The following is a 16,849-nucleotide window of genomic DNA, read 5'->3' on the forward strand; positions in this document are numbered from 1 at the left end:
AGGCACGCAGTGAATTAAGTACCACTCAAACACCCAACTTAAGTTAAAGTTACGTTACAAATTGGTAATTGATACATCTATAATTGTTTATACATTAATAAAAAAAGAAATAATTCTTACAAAAAACGCCGCTCAACTTATAATTGTTATAAATTAATTTTTAAAAATTGAAAAAATGTATACTATACTGTACATTAAAATGTACTAAATAAATATTTTGTTAAGCATAATTACTTAAAATAATCTAAAACCTATCATCCAGCTCCTATTATCATTAGAATGCCATGTTCTAAAGTGGACTTGGTCTTCAGCTATTTTCTACAAATTTGCATCCATAAATATAGTATAATTTCATCAGACACAAAACATGTGTACCTATGTTTTATAACCTGTCATAGCATAATTTTACTTCACAAATCTGTAAATCCATCACTTGTTGTAAGTATAAATTTTAATTTAAAAAGTTCACAAACACAACTTGATAATGAACAGATATTGCATTAGGAATTTATTAGGAAACAACTGCATCCGGTCTACTGGGTACCTTTCTAGTATTAGTTACAGTAAAATATAGTGTTTACTTAAGCACTAGCCTATAAAAGTATGTGGTAACAAAATATGTAATCATGCTTTGATTGGCTATACATGTTTAACATTGTAATGTTGTGATTGGTTGAAAGTCATATAGGATGAAGTCATTCAGGTTTTCTTAATATATAATACCAGCTTTGGGACTAGGACATTTTGATTTCAATGAATGCACTTAAACCGGAACTTAAACTATCTTTAACTGAATGTAGCTTATATTTTGTAATGACTACTTAATTGGTTGCCTCATGGTACTATAAGTTGCTATGTGCTCACTCAAGCAGATTTTAATGTGGTCAAAGGTCGCATCTGCTATGTTTTTAGCATCGCTGTAGGTAACGCCATATTAGACGTTTAAAACAACAGCATCAACTGATACTTATTGTTTTATTTCAACACGATTAAATTCACTCCGGATTCAATTTCAACAAACTGTTTTCTTATAACAGTTTTATCTGATGAACCCGGCTTTTTGTTCTCTGCTAAGAAAATTCAGTTTATCACGTTTGTGAGGCAGAAGAGTCAAACGACACTCAGTGTGATCACGTTTCAAATCGTAAGTGACTTCAAGAGCATCGGCTATTAGTAAAAGACAACATCCACGAGCAGGTGATATGAAGAAGTGCGTTTTCTGTTTCCGCGCCCCATGGGTCTAATGACAATACATTCCTGAATCTCTCTATGTTTGGTTAAATCCGACCTGGTAGTAATATTACATTTCTAATCTTTCTGACTAGTTTACCAACATCCAAATTACAGGAAAATGAGGAACCATATTACATTTATTTTTATATCATAATAAAAATTCTACTAAATGTGTCAAATAGAATTAACAGATTGAGATATTAGCTATGTGGATTTCAGTTAAAATCTATTATTGCGGTGAAAAGTGGAATGTATGCTTAAAAGAAGTTCAAGAAGAATCAGTACATTCCACATGTGGTTTCAAAATTTAATTACAATACAATTTTTTTGTTTTTTTTATTACTAAAACATATTCATTTCAATGACATTTTTACACATATTCATTTTTTTTATAAATAAACTTTTCGTAGCAAGTAAGTACTTAACAATTGGTTTACCGAAAGTTAAAATTTATTTATAAAATATTTACTTGAAACCAGATGAAATTTTTCGAGAATGTTCATTTTTATTTTCTAACAATTTAATAAAATAAAATAGAATGATTTTTAAAATAAAAAACTTTAGACAAAAAAATAAAAACTGTGTTCCACTAACAAAAAAATGAATTCTAATGTCATGCCATTATTAATAATATTTCTCTATTGTTCTGAAGTAGTACCAGCACTACAATAGAACACTCATAAATGAATATTTTGACCTTAAATACTAATTACAACGTAAATGATTTTTAACACACCAACTAACAAGACTGTCCCTGTACAATTCCTGGATATTTTCATCTTAATATCTGTTGCTATGGAAACACCATGAAGCCAATTTTAAAGCAAACCTTGACAAAGAAGTCACATGACCTAAACAAGAAGCACACTATACGACAAGAAAGTTTTATTTACAGAACAGAGATACTTTAATTTTTACCCCTTTTTAAAGATAGTGACGAGCATTATTATAACTATAGTAAGCTCTGTCTACACCATCAAACTTTATGCGACAAAAAAATGTGATGTGCCCATACAGTATGCACATGATGTCATCACTACCATATTTGGGCATTTCATTACCATATTTACGCATATCACACTTTTTTTGTCAAACTAGTTTGATAGTGTAGACAGAGTTTCACATAAAGATATAAATAAATTGATCTCAAATTGAAAATTTCATGGTTCAACCGACTTTCACTCTAAATGTTGATAAATGATTGACTACTGCAATTGGTATCAGTAGACACCATAATCAAATCACAATGAGGTGGTAGATTGTTCACTTTTTAATTTTAATCCTTTAAGTTCTTAAGCTTAATTGCCTCTTTGATCTTAATTAGCTGGCCACTAACTTGTAATTAAGATTTAATTATTTTCAATCAATAAAACACTATTTCAACACTACTGTTCACAAGAAATTGCAACTAGAAACCTGTCATACAATTTAATGCAAGTTTGGCATTGAGAGATGCACTTTTCAATTCAATTTTTGTATTTTGTTAGTTTTAAGCAATAAAAACATTTAAAATAACTTAGTTTGTATACAGTCAAGGGCATCCATGAATACTTGACAATACTGTATCAAAATATTGAGATAAATTCATGTAATCAATTGGCCAATTGGTACTCAATTGATCAGACTTTATGGGGATATCTAGGGAGTTAAAGAATTTACAATGCTTGGTGTTATACATCTATTACCGCTTTGATTCTAACGTTTTGATAATAATTTTGTTCATTTAAAACATATGGATATGTTGTAACTACTTGGATACAATCAAGAAAAACATCAGGAAAGAAGAAGAGTGCGTTACTTTAATATTCAGTTAGTTATTTCAGGTCCTTCCTATTAAAAAATATGCTAATATTATTCCAACACTAAAATGTGTTTACAAATAATTACACAGAACAATTATCTTGCCCCGAAGCATAAGAACAACGTCGGAGGCAGTAGAAACAAAAACATATCGGTTGTCAGTGACAGTGACGCTAATATTCATTTAGCCGCAGTGATGTTTATGTTGCTATTCATCTGGCCGCAAGCTTCAAATAAATAAAAGAATTGCCGATGATGACCACACTTCATGCGTGGTAAAGGTACTCAATACAATTCAAAAAATTCCTTTATCGTACATTAGCGGTTTAGTAGATAGGCAATCAATTGTAATAACACAGTTGAACAAAACGTACAACACCGAATACACAGGGCAATAGATTTTTACTTGTTCTATTGAGGTAATAAAACAAATTGAAAGTAGTCTAGCTGTCAATTCATGAAATTGATCTATGGTGGTGCGTTTTTTAATTGAAATTAATGTTCATAAGATCATTACAGAATGTCTTCACATGTATTTAAACTAAACAATTGTAGCAAGAAATTTGTGCAAAATCAATCATTTTTCTAAAAAAAATATTGAGAGTGCAAATCACCATATATTTTTCATTCACTTAAAAAATCCTAATTATGATCCGACAAGAGAAATCTTCAATAAATAGCTGTCTAAATAAATATTACTTGTTGACAAAATCATTTCTGTAATATAAAAGTTTACAAGAACAATGTCGCATACAAAAATGTGTGCTAATAGCTAAATGCCATATCACACTTTAACACTGATTTCCTAGACAAATTCACACTTAAATTAAGTAGCTAATGGCATTGGTATTTACAAAGGAGTCAGCACATATTATTGCGTTGAAAGCAAGAAGAAAACAAATGGAAATATTTCAAGACATACAGCAGACTAAAGCACTTTAAAATAAATAATTCTGTCGCATAAAGCATCCTGTCCACAACAACCTAAATAACTAATCAGAAAAAATAATATTTAAATGTCACCAATACTTTTTTTTTGGACGACGCAAACAATTTTTATGATGTAAAATTTAACAAAATCGAAAGTTTTTTAAAGTTAGCTTAGCCAGACAGACGGCAGTCTTAAGTTTTTTAATTTGTGTACACAGTTGGGCGTAAATGTAATTTTGTATCACTTTAACTTACAAGTCGTTTATCAAATTATCGGTGGTATAATTATGTGTTAAATGATGCATAGACAACAATGAATTCTGCTGGAAGTAAAGTCTCATGTTTATGTTTTGTTTCCGTGGCACTCCAAGTGGTGCAGATTAATCAATTTTCGAGACCTATTAAGTCATTAATTAAGGGATTATTGACTTTCCTTTATGGTTACACACCTTGGGAGATCAACTGTTCAATAATTATATCACCTATATTTTTCTGATTCAACAAGTTACTAATTTGTAGTTTTTAAGTAAACAGTCCACAACTTCACTATGATGACCAAGGACGTAGTGAGCGGTTAAAAAGAGAAGAGTCAAAGATGCTTTAAATATAATTATTAATGTAAAATATGATGATCTGTGCTGGAAAAATGGGATGGGTGGTTACGGCCCTGATTACACAATTTACAGTAAATATTTTAAAAATAAAACCTGGAGTTTAAGTACAATGATACAAATAAGCCCAAACTAAAAACAACTTGTAGTATTTATGACAAAATTATGAAAGCCTATGAATGGTAATATCAGCTGGTGTCTATTAACTAGTTTTACTGTCCTGTCTAACTCTATACAGCAAGTCCTATGTCATCCCTTTGCAGGGGTGGTTCAATTAAGGCAATACCACCACTCCAGCGGAAAGTACCAATTACTGTTTCTAATTAAGTAGTATCAGACACAGTTGGAAGATATTGGGGTCAGATGATTATGCTTTTTCCAAGTAATTTTACATTTTAAGTATTGCCTTAAAAAATTTAAATGTTATTAGTGATATTGAATACTAAAGTATACTAACTTTGATTATACATATCATAGCTAAATCATGTAATATATTAACTGTGGTTCAGGAGATGATTCAATAATTTTAAGTAGGTACTAATTTTAATTTACTGGTGGGCATGTTATGATTTGTAACATTTTAACTTCTTTAATTTTATTAAATTAATTGTAAAATTGTCTTGTATTTGTGTTTTTTAAATAATAAATATACTTGAATGTAGTATGTAGGAAAGTTTAACCATAGTATTAATTAAACTTTAAGTAACTGTTTTATATTTGTGTATTTATCATCATTAATAGAAAAACCTCTGAAATTATGTTAATAGTTTACAACTGATGACAGTGCTTTCATCTGTGTGTAGTTGTCTACACAGGAAGTATTGAAACATGGCCTATAGATTAAAATTACCTAACTTCCTACAATCATTACAATAATGTCAAAACCACTAATTGTTCATTCTAAACATTACCACTTGGGTTATTTATTGGCTGCTATAAAACAATTGTAAACATTAGTACCTGTAGTTTATTTATTGTTGGCAATAAAAAAAAAAAACCAGTACAGTTATTTGTAAACAGATGGCAATGTGGTTAGTTCATTGACTGTATGGAAATAAGATAGAGACACATGCAAACAATTATATTATACAAAAGTATTATTTTATGCATTCTAGCCAAATAAACATTATGTGCTTGCATAAATTAACGATGTGAACAGTTTCTTCCTATATGAATTGTATTTCACCTTATTCTTTACTCAACCAGAATCTAGCACTGATGATAAAAGAGTGATTTTTGTATCACCTTCATGAAAGAGTATTTACAGTGTGCAAAATAAAATGTTGAAATTTTAACTTAATTCATTTATTTTTTGTATTGTATGTAAAATGGTAAATTTGTTGAATTAGAATATACCTAAGTACCTTGATAAATATAGGTACAATACTGTATATGGTGTATAATATCACTGGGGTAAAAACACAAGTATATCACCTGCAGTGCTACCCATGGAACCCACACTCTTTTAATCACACAAGTACAAAGCTCAATCCGGCAATTAGCATTTGGTCATATATATAAATTAAAATATAAATTTGTAATTAAAGATCTACAAACGATCCATAAAAACATCTTACAGGTGTGTTATAGAACGTAGCGACGACGGAACAACATTCTTCAAATGTTTTCAGAAGTGCTTAATAATGTTGTTTGATACCTGAGCCAGTTATATTTTTTTAGCACTACGCTCAATCATGACTAGGTTAGGCACGCATCGTAGCCCGCATCACAGCATATACTCTATGATCACAGCTGTACGTATCCTTATCTTTGTAAGCCTACCCCTTAGGGCAAGCATCCTAGCAGAGCAGGGTGAAAAGGGAAGGCTGGGTACTAGTGTGAAATTGCTAAAATTAGCCCTGATGAGTATAGTTGCACTTAAATTAGAATGATTAAAATGACGCTTATGGGCTAATAACGGTTATAAATGAAACAGTGAGCAATGAATATAAAAAATAAATAACTAACTTGGGTGTTTATCCAAATAATAGAAATCAGTGTGTGGTTGCTAAATATAGATTGGTTGATGTGAAAAGAATGTTAATTTGGTGATTAAAAGCACACATTTAAAGAACTAGTTCTATTAAACGAAATTCATTAATTTTGTAGACCACCATGCAATAATGAAATTTTGTTATAATGTAAATGGCAGTAAAATTCTATTTTTACTATATTCTTCACAGTGATGTGTAACCAACACAATCATAAAAAAAAACAAAATTGAAATTGTTGATTATTCAATCTTCCAATTTGTACTTCTTGAATATGCTACCAACAAATAGACACATAAAAAATTCAGTGTTAAAGTGACAAATCCTCTTTAAACGATAAATTCCTAAGCATGTTTACACACTTGCCAATATTAGTTTGTTGTTGTGCCTATTTCTGATGACATACCACTAAAGCACAAACACGATTTGTTTGTTCCACAGGGATGTGGTAGAGTAGGAACAGTCGCCACAAAGCTGTTTGATTTCTACAACATCAAACCGTTCAAACAAACAGTTGGTTAACACAGTGTGTAAAGAGATATTAGATACGGATAAGATAAGATCCGTATTGAAAAGTCTTTTGCAATAGACATAGTTAAGATTACAGATAAGATACTTTAATACACAATTACATTCCTTTTATACTGTTGTTAAGAGGGTACCTAAACTTTCTACCTAGATGACAGGTTATAGAGAACTATGTTTATTAAATTGATGTATTTATAATGCATATGTATTGTGTGGAAGTTGTCTTTGTATAAATGCATACTATTTTTTTTTTTTTTTTTGTGGTTTTATCAAATTAAATTAGTGGGAAAAATATTTTAACTTTAAAAATTATCCAAATATCTAAAATATTAGTCTAGTTTAAAATGATGGTTATAGTTGTTTTTTTTACACAAACTAATGTGTTAATTTTGTAACCAGATCAAAATATCATAACAACTACCGACTATTGATCGCCTTATGATCAATAACTTTGACATCTAACACGTTGTTGGGTAGAGAAAGAAAGTGTGAAAATGGGTTTCATCTTACTTGTTCTAGGTTTGTTTCACACGGTCGACAACCACCGCCATCTTGTGCAGCGTTAAATGCGAAGCATCCATCTATCGTCATGGCATCTTCCCAACTGATTGATTTAAGAAGGTTGGCATCCTCGTGCGAACACACGCTCCAACCGATTGCACAAATGTTGTTGGCTTTCTTTATATGTCCTTGCCAGGTTCCAGAACACACTGACAGTTTCTGATGGGAAACCAATCCCTCTGAACCTCCAAATGCACAACCTGTAAAGAAAAAAAAAGATTAATTATCAATTTCTAATAGTGCCATCATTAACAGTTATGTCATCAGGATTCATTATAACAATTTAAGTATTATCATGAATGTGAGAACAGTCAACAATTGAATTAGAAATACTAATTTAGACATCATTAATGCAATGTAATTTGAAATGATTTGAAAAATATGATATGGTACTTGATGCGAAAACCCATAATGAGAATTGATGTATATGTCAGAGGTTAAAGCACTCTTGACGTTCAGACAGTAGGGGATGTTAGTAGTGAGAATTATGGTGATCGGGTGATCACTCTGGAACATATTACGCAGAACACCTTTAGCGATGAACTACAAACAAAAAACTTAGATTGATTGATGAAAAACAACATTAAAGAAATCAATCTATTGAAAGTAATTCCCGACTAACTCAAAGCAAATTGAATACATGACAGTTCAAACTGGTCCGAATGATCCTGTCATTCTAAATTATATCATTTTGTGCTGTGCAGTTACGACGGGAAAAGATAGAAATTGGAACCAAACAAGCACAGTATAATCACTTGTAAAAACATAAAAGTACATTTGTACTACTTTAATCTATCATTTTCCAAGAAATGTTCATGTGGTAGAAAAAAATTATATAAATAATCATAATACTAATAGAATATATTGCTGAAATAGGTTGAAAAATGTACACATGTTTCAGTGCAAATTGATTCTTGCAACTAACAGTACTCTACCCCTAGGCATAACTTAGCATAAAACAAATGACTGAAGTCTCGCCATTTATTGTGACACCAGTCTACTCTGTGGAAAGTTTTAACACTTTACAACCATTTTAAGCTTGATAAGATAATGAAATGTTACATTCCAACAAAACGTTAAACAATTGAATATGATAATTGACAACTAGATATTAATGACCTTCAACAACATTTGCTTAATTGATTTTGCTGTATTTTTACCAAAATATGCTTTGCCCAGTTGCTACTGTATTTGATTTGGCAGAGGTAAAGCTTTAATATATGATAGAGAAGCGTAGCGAGAATTTAATAGGTATTGTGTCTGAGCTAGGACAACTGTTGCATTGTAAAGTTATCCTCATCAATTGGTATACAAATGAACATTGAAAATGTATAAGCACAAACTGATGGTGTAATCTGTTGTTCTCAGACACAATAAATACTGAGTAATGTACAGTATTAAATTACTCATATTCAGGTCTCGGAGTGGAATTTGTTGATGTAATTATTCTTGACAATATTCAATAGAATTTGACTTGTGTAGAACTATTAGTGTTAAATAGCCCAAATGTTGTTATTTCTAACCTTGTCTCAGTCCAACACCATAGTTTTGGAGCGATTTAGTACATATCAATAAAAACTAAAAAGTGTTATTATGTGAGAGGAAGTATTTAGCAACCTATATTTTTATTAGAGATTCCAGAAACAAATCTTCCTTTAATATATTTGTATAGAGTGTTTTGCTAGAACTCCATAGGGATGATTAAATCCTAAACAGAAATAAGGTTGTAATGTTGAGGCTCCACCACCACAAGGCAAATTGTTCGCCTTTTTGTTCGTAACACAAGTGCTACCGTATCAATATCAGGATCAATTCTAAAACGTACAACCAACATAAGTTGAAGAATACCGATGCTTAGAGTACGTACGCTTAGACCGTAACATCTGCCAAAGCACCAAGGCTTAATGCAAGGCAGCGTACGCTTGACCAGACGGTAAAAAAGATTCCATTGATGTGAAATATACGGCGTATGATTCGGGTACTGAGTGACATAGTAATATCATTGGACGTCGTCGTAACAGTGCCGTCAGAATTTTATGATGTGGAAACGTTTTTGAAAATTTTGTTTATTTGAAAAGTTTCAATAGGAATATGAGCTGAATATAAATGCATGAATGACTTAACATCTTGAAAATAATTCAATTTAGCAATATTAGGCTCAAACAAGCATTTTTAACAATAGTTTGAAGAAAGATATTGTATAGGCCTATTAACAAGGTTAATAAACTTTACACTTTAATTGATATGTAAAATAAAATCATTGTAGGCCTACATTATACCACACCTACTGTATGCAATACATTACATAGGTTAAAAAAAACTTTTATAACTAAAAATATGGTATTATTTTTTTGTTACCTACTGTATAAAAAAGGGTAAATATATTTATAATATAAATAAATATCATGATTCAACATATCTTGATATCTTAATATAATAGAACTCATTATAAGTTATAAAAACACAAGGTTTGTTTAGTGACATTTTCTTAATGATTTCATTGCAAAAAAAAAATCGGAACTCGTTTTAATATAATATTATCACAAATTAACATTTTTATTTGAAATCCTTTAATACAGCCTCCAGCAAATATTTATACTTAAACCATAAAGAACAGGTACTTGAAAGTTGTAGGATTTCTAATCTAAAGAAACTTGATATTTCTGAGTGTTATAACTATTCAAATGACATCAAAGAGTGAAACCCCAAATTCTTTTACTAAGGCTTAAAAAGGTAAACCTTTTGCAGTCAATAGATGTCCCCCAGGCAAATGGACGATTTAGATATTGACATAACTTCAATAAATACTATTGGAGTTACAATTCCACAAATCAAATTTCATCAAATGCGTTTGTACATTTCCGAAAACGACAAATGGAAGGTTTTATACGGAGGAAATTCTGTCGTTACAAAGAAACCATTGTGTAGGCGAATAATTCTGATTTTATATCAAAGAAAGAAATTTATTTTAGAAATATTTCGTAATATGACTGATTAGTCATAGATCCTTATCTTAAGTGTAAAAATGCCTGTAAACGTAGATTTATTCTTTCTATGACAAACTAATATTAAGGTGTTTAAATTTTTAATTACTTTAGCCCTGCGGTGTCTGTTTAAATCTTTCAGGTCAGACGCACAACCCGCCTACTTCAATTGTTTAACGAAAGGAAGCATGCTGTGAGGTATATATCAATAAGTAAAATCTAATTGAACTATTGATAACAGCTTTTTGATTACTAACTACAGTACTTAAATTACGGTAAAGATTATGTTAGAAATAGCTTTTTTTTTTATTTAGAAAAAAAGATAATTTTAAATGAGTTCCTACTGTAAATAGTAATTGTGAATACCGCAAGTTGGTAAAGATATACAATTTAACAAAAATTAATATTTATTTTTATATTTTCAAATTAAGCACCAAGCTAATTTCAAAAGGAAACTCCTGATTTTGAATGAACCTCTAACTTAAAGGGAGTGACACAGCGAAAAAGATATCTTTCTCGGAAACAGGTAATTTAATAAATAACATACTTAAAACCACTAATTTCTTTCACCTGCTGTTTATTTATTTTTAAAATAAATTGTTACGGTTAGGGTACTAATTCAAAACTGTAATATGAGCCTTTTCTCAACATTCAATCAATTAATAGTCATATAATATAGGGGTTAAAAAATGTTTTAAAAAAAACACACCAATTACCGTCAATCATTATCTTTATCCACGAAAAATGGGAAAATATATTTTGTAATTATATTCTACTACGGTATATCTTTTTATGTTTGAAATAGTTGCATAGGAAAATATGCTCCTTTTTCCTGTTGCCTGTCTAAAATATTTCCTAAGTAGGCATTAACTTTATTAACAAGGGCTATAAGAAGTGTATTGGAAGTAAACACTTCCTATAACCGAAAATACAAGATTATAAAATAAGGACAACATAATATGGGCAATGTAATAGACCATACAACTGAAATATTTGTCAATTTATTGCGACAATTCAATTTCAATAATCTTACAGGAAACTCTTCAGCGTAGATTGGTTTTCCGCGTGATAATCAGCAAGGGATAAGGATAAAAAAAAAAAAACTTGGTTTGATAATTTAGAAAACAAACCAAAGTGTTATACTATATTACCGATAAGTTAATAAGCATCTTATATAGTAAAATAATAAAGAAAAAAAGACTATCATTTTTTAATCAACTTTTTATTTTGAAATATTTTTTTTTATAACTACCGTATTGTATCATGTGTATTTAATAGTAATTTAGTAATCAAATATGAAGTAAGTATTTAAGTACATTGATATAGATACTATATTACCAATATTGATTATTACCAACAGCTTATAAAATGCACCGGATGTTAACTAGTAATGTTACAACATTAAAACGTGTTTTGTTTATTAAAGTTGGTTTTTACAAGGACTTTGATTAAGTAGACAAAATACTTGAGTCAGCATTTAATTGGAATAACCTGAAGGGTAATGTGGTTTTGATGACGTTAATAAGATGAGGACCGACCAAATGGTCCTGATGTCAAAAGGATTTTTAATATAAATATATTAAAACATCAATAAAATCTAGCAAACTTATTAAGTAGCAGGCAGAAATAAGATAAATGACTTTGAATTTTATATTATATTATTATTTTTATTATAATTATAATAAAAAATATGGGAAACTGAGGTTAATTAAAGAACAACCTTACCTCCAGATTCTGCTTTAACTTCAGATTTTAATATTGTAATATATAGTAGAGCAGAACACAGCAAGAATCCTCTTGGTCGCCTGCTTCCCTCGGCCATCTTAAAAAACGTATCTCTGAAATGATAACAAAATTCAGCATAAAATAGCTTTATAACTAATGAATATTACAACAGTTAAAATTAATGAAATGTATAACGCAATTCAAAACAAAAGTATGCTTTCAAACAAAGTGGAAAATCTGTTAAGTCCTTCTATTGTCCACTTAATCTTAAGCGATTTAAAACACCAGTGACTGTGCGAGACACAATAATCACTCAAAACAATTTTAATGAAATTCTTGAGGTAATTTAAGTTTTCACTTTTAAAGTTGTGATCAGATGTCACCAATTTCGTTTAAATAATTTGCACGACCTCAATTTACTTCTCAGTGTGATCATATGAAGGCATTGACACACTTAACACCAAGCCTTTAGCGTGTTAGTGATGGGGTTTAATTAAGGGGAACCCTTGTTAAACTCATCTAGCCTAGGGCTGTTTGGAACAATAACATCTTGCAGCATGACGTTTATCTTATATTTATTATGACACCTATAACAACATACTTATACAAATATATATAAACATATTAGGCATAGAACATTAATTCTAAACCTCCCAGTGATATATTGAAATTTAATTAATTAATTTGAAACGACAAGATGAGGAAATCTGTGAGAATGAGAAAAAGTCGCCCCAATCGAGATTTGAACCCGGACTTTCTGCATAATATGCAGATGTCCTAACCATTATATATATACTGTACTGTACTACTATAACAAAATGATGAATGAGTGCTACACTGCTAGTGTCTGTATTAGGAAATTAATGGAAATAAACATTTATTACAGTAGTCTATAAGTTCTATCAAAAACACCGTAATATGCATTTTACCTGTAAAGATTTCAGTAGAAAAAGATATATATTTCCTATCCAAATGTTGTCAGCACCTTTTAAAATAATATTCCGTTAAACATGTAAGATCCAATGATGTAGAATCAATCTAATAGACCGTTTGAACTGCAAACAACAATAGTAATACTGTCATAAACTGTCTACAATGAATATCTCCAATATTCTACACTTTCCTTGAGCAATTATGGTACCACCAGTGTCCTGTAATTGCCGAGTTCTACCATCCAAGTAAAAGAATCTGTTTTAGCCCTGTCTTTATCAAACAGAATACACAACACTGTTTTTGGATATTTTTCTACTGTTAAACCTAACCTGGGGCATGTGCTTCTGAACACAGGAAAGAAAGAACAACAATGAACAACAGAGTGTATACACTTCAATGACTGTCAACAATTCAATCTATATACCTCGTACTGTTCCAATACTCAATGCATGACTTGTAAATGGAAAGTCTCCCTCCCTCAAGCTAAACAGCTAATTGGCCAATCATCACTAGCCTCTGATTGGTCTGTCTGGTTTATTGATCCCGCCTATTTACTGGAGCATGATCAATCCTACACTCTAGAATACCACAAAGTTAAAATCCAGTTCAAGAAAGTGTGTATGTGCTGTTTGCAGGCAAAGTGAATTAAATAGATTTTGAATTTGAACAAAATTAGATATGTTTATGTTTTTTAAAAAGGTAATTATAATAAAATAAAATTGTATAAAATAAACCAAGAAAACGAATCTTATATTTAGTAACAAGCTAACTTAATTAGTAGCAAAATATAATTCTTTAAAATGACAAAATGTGTGTATTTTAATGCTTATGTTGGTTTATAGATTAATTAAACTTAATTAATATTTAGCATACCTAATATATGGATGATATATATATATATATATATATATATATATATATATAAACACAACAGGCAAAGAACATTAATTCTAAACCGCCCGGTGATATACTGAAATTTAATTAATTAATTTGAAACGATAAAGATGAGGAAATCTGTGAGAATGAGAAAAAGTCGCCCCAACCGAGACTCGAACTCGGACCGCCTGCTTGATATGCAGATGTCTATATATATATATAGTGCGACCAGCTACATGCTGGTCGTACGAAACAAATTTGTAGTGATTAAAACAATGAAGTAACCAAGTTTTCTGCTGTTATTTTATTTATATATATATATATATATATATATATATAATTTTGTTTGCCAATGATTATGCATCTGTGAATTTAAAACTACAGTAAGGTTTAGAAATGTCTAAAAAAAAATTGTTTATCCACCTGTAAAAAAGTGATAATTGTAAACAAACTTTTTATAATAAAACATAATTGAGACCAGCATGAAAAAAGTTAAGAAGATGACACGACGTCTCATCCGATTAAACTCAAAGCTCTTGATACATCATTGCTCTTCTTCCCCAATTAACGGAGGTGTTCAAGTTCACTAGCATCCAGCTGATCTTGCAAGCTGCGTTTAACGCAAACTAGACCTTAGATGATGTACTTCCTGTTGACCTTCACAGATTGGATAGCACCTTTTATTGCTGGATGACACACACATCAAGATGGTTATCAGTGAATGTCATACGGATATGTTCACCAAGAAACACTGCTATGACTAAATACTTGCCGTATGTATCGCTTAATTAATAATACGGATAGAAATATTCTGAATATTTATAAAATAAGGCAAATTTCCATTCGAATATAATTTGATTATATATTGAGTCCAAGTCATTAAGTTTCTTATAAAGTTAAAAACTTTACAAACACATTTTTTCTCCTCCTAAAATTATTGTTTTCAGTTTACAAATGGGACGTAATAATCAGATTGGTTCTCCATCTGGTTAAAACTGTATTGCTACCTCAGTGCTAAGATTGTGGAATTCTTACTTAAGTCCATGTTAAGCTCTTTTGACTTTTATATAGCATTGATCATAAGTTGCGAACATAAATCATACTAGGTTTGGTAGTGAAAGTCTCACAGATCACAGTCACAGTTATTTTGTTTTAATTTTAAAATGGCAACTGTTTAACATTATTGTTGTAATATAAGTCTCCTCTTTGTTACCATTTTAGGTTGTTTAGTTAATAAGCAATAAACAATAGTACAAATATACTTGATTGGTTAAAGGTGGAATAGTTGGTTGAATAATGATCAATTTTATGAAACTCAATCCTACTAAAATGTTACGTTATCATATTGAAGGAATAAACATGGCAAAACATTACCAACTAAATATGGAGTTGTTACCATTTGTAAATTTTTCTGTGGCAATCCAATATCTAGGAAAAGAAATTAGTTGCCAGCCCACCAATTAATGTTTGTATTGGCAGATAATCAGCTAGTATGTAATGTAATTGAAATACTGCAAAGTGAAAGATTCTGGTTTCAAATCTGTGACATCGCCAACGAGTTGAGTAAATATATCGCGGCAAACATGAAGTTAAAAACAAAATCTGTTCTGAACCAATTAAGGGAACTAATTTACAACTTAGTAAGCCAACCTAAAATCAAATTCATTTTGTAGTTCTTGAAATTCAAATTTATTTCTGAAGGTTTCATTTCATATAATGTTTAAGTGTCAATTAATTGGTAGGAAATTTATTGGAATGAGCAAGAGCAGGTGGCCTGTTAGATACTAATGGGTACGAATTCTGTCTCCACAGGTGCCCTCCTTTCACTAAGACATTTTTAAAGCATAAACTTTTGACTGGCAGTTACTGTCTTGTTTGACAGTAGTATAATCTTAATGTATTTGAGACGTCTGTGAGTTACAGCAATTGAGAAGTATAGACATACTATACTATATAAAAAAATTTACAAACTTCACTATCTTTCTTTATTTATAGAACTTAATTTGAAATTAGTTAAATTTTAAGGGATTTCCTAGAAAGGAAAGGACCAATGTATACTGTATGTAGAATAGAATGCAAACTAATGGTAAACCAGTGGGAATTAATTGATTGATAATTGACATTGCGGAAGTAGTATAAATATTGTTCTAAATTTCTATATTTTACTATTAATTTAAAACAGTCAAAAGTTTAAACATTTATTGGTGTAGATTTTGGTTATAGTATTTGACATAAAAGCAAAAAGATTATATACGAAATGAGAGTACACTGGATACAAGTTGAAATCAATAATTTTGAAAAGGATGATTGATAAATTTTCCATTATATTTAGTTTGTGACTACTACATGAGCTTTGATACGTATGCCCTTGTTTTAATGTAGAAGTAAGGTCAACATTGTAAAAAACTGTAAAACCAATCATTCATAATCTCTTGCATTTATCTTACTTAATAAGATATTCAACTGGTTTATTGCATGTAATTGAAATGTCGGAAGTTGGAACAAAACACAAAACATGTTTCATTAATTTACAGGTGGATCAAGAATGAATAGCAGTGTCTACATTGGCAAATCAAACAAGGTTGTGTTAATTGACTGACATTTTAATTGACAAACTAATTGAAACATTGTACTACTGTTATTACATCATAAGATTTACTCTTGGAAATCTGTAAAA

At 30.2% G+C, this 16,849-nt stretch overlaps 1 protein-coding gene across 3 annotated transcripts in view; it reads right to left on the minus strand.

The window, feature by feature from the left end:
• The window catches only part of LOC140048137 (uncharacterized), a 63,582-nt gene that overhangs the window by 28,692 nt on the left and 18,041 nt on the right, over positions 1-16,849 (minus strand). For 2 of the 3 annotated variants that reach the window (XM_072093182.1, XM_072093179.1), the window contains exons 6-7: positions 12,364-12,476; positions 7,604-7,854 (exon numbers count right to left, since the gene is read on the minus strand). In XM_072093182.1, coding sequence (XP_071949283.1) covers positions 7,604-7,854; positions 12,364-12,460 — 348 coding nt within the window. In that variant the 5' untranslated portion in view covers positions 12,461-12,476. Of the gene's footprint in view, positions 1-7,603; positions 7,855-12,363; positions 12,477-13,292; positions 13,743-16,849 lie in introns of those variants that run through there. The other variant, XM_072093180.1, reaches the window with a different exon arrangement.

This window comes from Antedon mediterranea, chromosome 4 (assembly GCF_964355755.1).
Source record: "Antedon mediterranea chromosome 4, ecAntMedi1.1, whole genome shotgun sequence".
Lineage (NCBI taxonomy): Eukaryota > Metazoa > Echinodermata > Crinoidea > Comatulida > Antedonidae > Antedon > Antedon mediterranea.